General features: G+C 38.9%; 1 protein-coding gene across 3 annotated transcripts in view; it reads left to right on the top strand.

The window, feature by feature from the left end:
* The first annotated feature begins 681 nt into the window (after nucleotides 1–681).
* The window catches only part of LOC139630440 (RNA-binding motif, single-stranded-interacting protein 2-like), a 35,914-nt gene continuing 30,595 nt past the window's right edge, over nucleotides 682–6,000 (top strand). For 2 of the 3 annotated variants that reach the window (XM_071493895.1, XM_071493893.1), the window contains exon 1: nucleotides 682–823. In XM_071493895.1, the coding sequence (XP_071349996.1) occupies nucleotides 752–823 (72 nt within the window). In that variant the 5' untranslated portion in view covers nucleotides 682–751. The remainder of the gene's footprint in view (nucleotides 824–6,000) is intronic. The other variant, XM_071493894.1, reaches the window with a different exon arrangement.

Here is a 6,000-nt window from a genome sequence, read left to right as displayed (position 1 = left end):
ATATATAGGAGGAACAAAATATAAGGAAATACGTCTCACATTTGCAGTTCTCTGACACGATACTTCACTAATACTCTGTCTGTTGAGAGATTGTAGAAAAATAGAACAAATTTTACAGATTGAATTTCTTGGCTCTGAAAGATTTTCCTAGATCCCCTCTGCTGTTTTATCAGTCCATAAAAACACATCCACATTATCAGAGTATAGCCTAATATATACCATTTATGTACAATCATTTATACACACTAAGAGGTTTGCTGTGACATTTGAATGCCAACAAAATGGATTATGGGATTTCTGAATAATTAAGATGCTGAAGGACAGACTAATCATCAGGCCAAGAAACAGTGGATGTTTATGATGAAAAGAAATAAGGTCAAAGAGTTAAATAAGGACCCCTGAACAAAAACCTGCTGCACTATCATCTGTTTCTACAAGCGTTTTGTCCCAACAAACACAGTTTTGAGAGGCTTCTTTTCTACTCATTCTTACACTCTCTCCCCTGGTGAGTGAAACAACAGTGGGCGGGGAGTGAATTTTGAACTAATCCTCTTCCTCTGTGGACCCCCCGGGAGCCGTGCGAAGGATCCCTGAAGGAGGCCAGGGGCCAGCAGCGGGGGCCCCAGTCCTGCTGCAGCAGCAGCACCACTCGCAGTCAAGCAGCGGGACTCCAGGCTCTCACTTCCCCAGCTGCTGACGTCAGCTGGCAGCCTGGGCTGTGCTCGCCGCTCCGCACATAGCGCCGAGAAAAATGCTGCTCTCCGTACCGCCAAGGGCAGGAATCAACCCATACAGCGGCTATAACAGCAGAAACAGCAAAAAGGTAAACGCTTTCGGGCTTTTCCCTCGTTCTCGGCTTGTCCGCCCTGCAGGGCAGCGCGTCTGTGTCCGTCGCGACAGAAAACGGCTTGTGACAGTGAAGCTGCAGTGTCCTTGAAAAGCGAAACGTACGGAATTTAAGTCAGGACTTGGTGGAGTGGAAACAGCTCTCGGAGGAGCCGTGCTCCGCGTTATGTCCAGTTGGGAAATTGGCTGCTGCTCGGACCTGTCATGTTGGACGCCTGGTGTTTTATTCGGTAGCATTTGCGCGTGTTTCTGTGTGTGTGTGTGTGTGTGTGTGTGTGTGTGTGTGTGTGTGTGTGTGCGTGCGTGCGTGTGTAGCCTACTACAGTAAGGATGTGGATATGGCTCTGCTCACTCATATGAAAAAGTCAATGGTGGAGAGCAACTTTTATGGGTGACTGTGCCGCGCTGGGATAGCGCGTCTGAGCCTGGACGTGTTTGTGGAAGTGGGGGTAGGAAGGGAGGCAGGCGGAGGGAAACATGTTTCAAAATGAATTCTGGCTCTTCCTCCGTGAGCTCGCATCTAGTGTTACATTAGCCCTTCATTGTCTCCGCTGCCGCGTAAGTTTTGCAAAGTTTTTTTTTTTTCCTCGTTTCCCATTTGAAAGCGGAATATGCCCCACCCCTTGAAAAATCCCACCAGACCACGGCGACTACATTCCCTGAATTATGAATCGCGCTCTCCCGGTTACATTCACTGTTGACATTGTCACTTTTCTAGCCAGTTATGTGAGGGATTGAGACTCTAATTTCCTGGGACAGTGTTTCATCTACAGCAGCACAACAGTTTCAAAACAAAATAAGTACCCATCGTATGAAAACTGCTAAAATGCCAAATTTTGAATTTCTGAACTGAATTTTCAGTGTTTTCTTTTTAGGAAACTTTTTACTTTATTAAAATCCCTTTTCCTGAGTAGAGTATTTTGATTTGTTCAGGCTGAGGTCACATATATCATATATCTTCTCTCTATGGACCTTAATAGCTTATTAGTAGCGGTGAAAGCTCTTTCATTCTCCTGAGTGGCATTTTGAAAATGTATATTGACGTAGTGTTTTTCTGTGATCTTGGGCTCCGCCTGGCTGCTCATCCTCCCAGATCTGATGTCAACACTTGCACTTCTCTGAGGAAAACAGCATTGTCTTTGAATTGTTTGTCTTACACACACACTCATACACACAATGTGCACTTTATTTAAATGAACTCACAGTGGATTTTTACTGGATGTAGATTTCAGGGCTGAACTAGGTTGTTTGGTCATACGAGCAATCAAGGTAATTTGGTAATTTTCTGAGAATCTGTTTTATATATGTATAATACAATTTAGATAAAGCAGCCATTTTCATCACATACGTTCAGGGTACACACTGTTGTTGCTAGGCCTAACCCATGTTTACAACTGATTTGAAATGACAAGATTCCACTAAAGGCTTAAGGATTAGTCTATTAATTATTAGTTGATTAGTAGATCAAATCAAAATTAATCTGCAGCAGTTTTTAATTGTTTCAGCCATTTCAAACAAAAATTTTGAAAAAATGCCAAAGGTGATCTGTTTCCACCTTTTAACGTGTTCTGCTTTTCTTTGTCATATGTACTTGTGAAAGGAATATCTTTAAATTTTGGACTTTTGATCAGATGAAAGAAGATATTCAAACTCTTCACCTCTGGGAAGCTGTGAGGAGCTTTTTTTTTGTTATTTGTTAGACTAAACTAAGACTAAATTAATATTAGCTGAATTATTAATAATGACAGTTATTGTTAGTTGAAGCCCTAATTGTAGTAAAAAAAAGAAAAAGAAAAAGTCACATTGTAGTTATTAGTATTTTAAAGATCATTCTCTTCCAGTTGTTTTAGTGGTCGCTGGCTTCTTTATTTGTGGTGCTACAGTTCACACAGAGGTCAAGTTCCTGTGTTGTGATTTCTAACATTTCCTCCTCCCACCTCCAACTCCTTCTCATTCTTTCTATCTCCCACTCATATTCTGCCATACCTGAGCCTCAAAAGTACACAAAATAAAAGTCCGGACGCAAAATAAACACGCCAAGGGGTGAGAAAAGCACTCTTTGTGCATGCAACATGATTACAGAGCCCAACAACTCAAAAGGCGTTTGGTTTCTGTTGTGCTTAAAGCTGCTCCTCCCCTGACTCAGCACCTCATTTCCTCCCTCAAATAAATAGAATTAATGTTCTTAAATCAAATTTGGTCGGTTTCCGTGTAAAGCTTCCTGGATGGAAAAATAACAGGAGGCGGCTTGTCGCTTCTCAAGGTATCGTACGTCTTGCTCAGGGCCTCATCGAAAGGCTTGTTTTTGTACTTGTCAATCAGATTTTTGTTCTCTACTTGGCTGGAGTCCTTTTCAACAGATGTGATTTAAAGCTCTGGATGCCTCTAAACAAATTCCGTTAGATCAAAACACAAGTAGAGATTGAATGAAATTAAAGAAACACATTGACTGGAGCATTGAATTGTAACAGAGACGCAAATCTTTTCACTAAAAAGGTGATTCATACATGGCAGAAAAAAACCTGATTGTTTAAATCAATGATTTTACCTTTTCACTTTGAACTCCACAGCCTTCAAGATTTTACCTGTGATTCCAAAATTCTTGGCCTATGTGGACCTATGCTCCTTTTAAGCATATTTTTTACTGTTATGACATTTCTCCTTGACAACACTCAGAGCTTGACGGCTGTACATGACAGAAGTAGAATTTTTGGAATTAAAAATAAGGCTCCTGGACAAAAGACATTTGTTAAACAAGCCTGTCACACAGGCAACTAAAGAAAGATCGAGATTTGAGAGGGAGACAGGGAAGGATCACTACTTATCATAATGAATAACTGTGATTTCAGTGTTGTGCAATGTGATTTTAGCCAAAACTGTGTTGACCTGGATGTGTGAAAGTGTGGAAAATCTGTCAGGATTGGCTGAATAATAGAATGACAGGTTTGTATTACCACAAAGAATTTGGAGAGAGAAGTTCAAGAATGGAAAGTGTGAAAGCAGTGCTATTACTTTCAATGATGCTGTTGAAGTAATGATGTAGAATTTCACTATTGACATACATTAAAATGATGGATGGCCAGGAGTAAACATAATAATAGTAACAATATGTGATTATAAATTGATAAATTATATTTGATTTAATAACAGTAAGTGGTGGAGTATGTTGCTTAACTTAATACCGGATGAGTTTGTGAACATCCAAATATATGTGATGTGATGGCTGTGTACCACAGGGTTGCTGCTGTAGATCCATAATACAGTATACATTTTAAAATCAAATGGTTGTTGTAGATGTTTGAACACAAGGCTATTCTAACCATCATTAGATAAAATAATGTGCTACCACGTTGGGACACATACAGTAATGCTAACATGTTTTCACTAAAATAGATATTTGACTTTTACAACACTGTGACTTGGGAATTGGCTGCTAAAAAGCTAAAACTCAATTTTTCTTCCTTGATGACCTTGTGTGTGTGTTCTGAACCATTTTTGCTTGCAGGATGGTGTTTGTGTGAGAATTTTAGTTAGCCACTGTCTTATCTCAGAAGTCATCAATTGTCAAATGCCAGATGTCAAGTGGCAATGAATGCAACAAGTGGAGTTTTCCAAACAGTGTGTGATCTGTATTTGGTTTACCCTGCGGCAGTTGTGTGACTTTGTACAAAAAAGAAGAGAACTAAATGTTCAGTGTGATTGATCGCTGTACCCACTGTATGTCAAACACATTTCAAGTCTCTGCAAGTATATTTTGTTATCATACCGACATTAACTGAAGCAAACCGACGTCTGCATAGGAGCTAGAAAATCAAGCTAAAAACCTAGGTCATACTTTGTAAAATTGCCAGCAGCAGTGATATTCTACATGGTTTTTGTAAATGGGCAAAACCATAAAAAACCACCTGTGTTCTCTAACTGTATCTTTTAAACAGAAATTCGACAGCATTTCACTGAAACAAAAAATTAATTTAGAGCAAAGAATCCAATTAAAACATTTAACATTTGACCTTACTGAAATCATGCATTTAGTAAATATTAAAGTAAAGTAATGTGAGTTCTTTCATATAGATGATTGTTTTGAAGGTTAAACCACCAATACTCCAATAACGGTGATTTGGCTAAAACCTGAAATGGAGACATGATTGTTGTAGACAGAAAAAAATGTAGTAATGACCTGAGATTAAAGACACTGACTAAATGCATGTTTGAGTGTAGATTCATGTTGCTCTAAAAAGGAAAAGTTAATGTTAGAAACACAGAGAGCTTGAAAGTTTTAAAGTTCCATTTAGAAATATTTTTATGAAAAGACTGAATTAAAATGTGTTATGTAGTAACAGTTATGCAGCTCTAGTTTTACAGTTTTACAGCCCAAATCATTCACAGTGTGGTTTACTCTCACAGCTCTCATTACCCTATTTCCAACAACAACCATGGGCAACTGTTTTCGATAAACCAGCTCTGATAAACCCCTAGTACACGACCTGCCCAGCACCAAACAGCAGTTAAAGGCAAAGATACTGACTAGAATGATTCCAGTGATTATTGGTAGGGATGCACAGATCTAACCTTTCTCTCTGATTCTCAACTCAAGTTAACTGCCAGTACTGAACTGATCCGATGCCAGTGGTCTCTTTTCTTAAATCAGGAATAATAATATAATGTAATTGCTTATTTTCTAATTAATATAACTTCATGCAATTCAATGAAATCATTTGTATGTATGGAAAATGTCAAGCTTGATGTGTTGTGGCACTAAATTGAGTTGAAGACATGTTGTTGAGTGAATGTGACTGAAAAACTCAATTTTATAATTACACTGACAGAGAAACTGTATTTAAGGTGAATGGATGATACCACATACACTTAATAAGGTCCATATCAATGCTAATACAATCCAGCTTATGTAAGGTCAGGGCATCCCCTAAATAGTGGACTTACAATGTGCTCTGTCTGTTGGATGTGTAAGTAGGCAGCTGTTAACACAACAACCATATTGGCTTTGACGCAATAGGTTTTGCTTGTTTTGGTGTTTGTCTTCCTGCTAGTGGTAAAAAATTACGTCTCTAAGATAAGAACATGTGAAGTGAGACTGACTGCCAGCAACAAATACTAGTAACTTACACATGTACAAGTAAAAAATTCATCACTAAT

The sequence above is a fragment of the Trachinotus anak genome, unplaced genomic scaffold (assembly GCF_046630095.1).
Source record: "Trachinotus anak isolate AG129_WGS33_773 ecotype Australia unplaced genomic scaffold, CSIRO_AGI_Tana_v1 ptg000013l, whole genome shotgun sequence".
Taxonomy (NCBI): domain Eukaryota; kingdom Metazoa; phylum Chordata; class Actinopteri; order Carangiformes; family Carangidae; genus Trachinotus; species Trachinotus anak.
The sequence above is the reverse complement of the archived record's forward strand: the minus strand, read 5'-3'. Positions and strand labels throughout refer to the sequence as shown.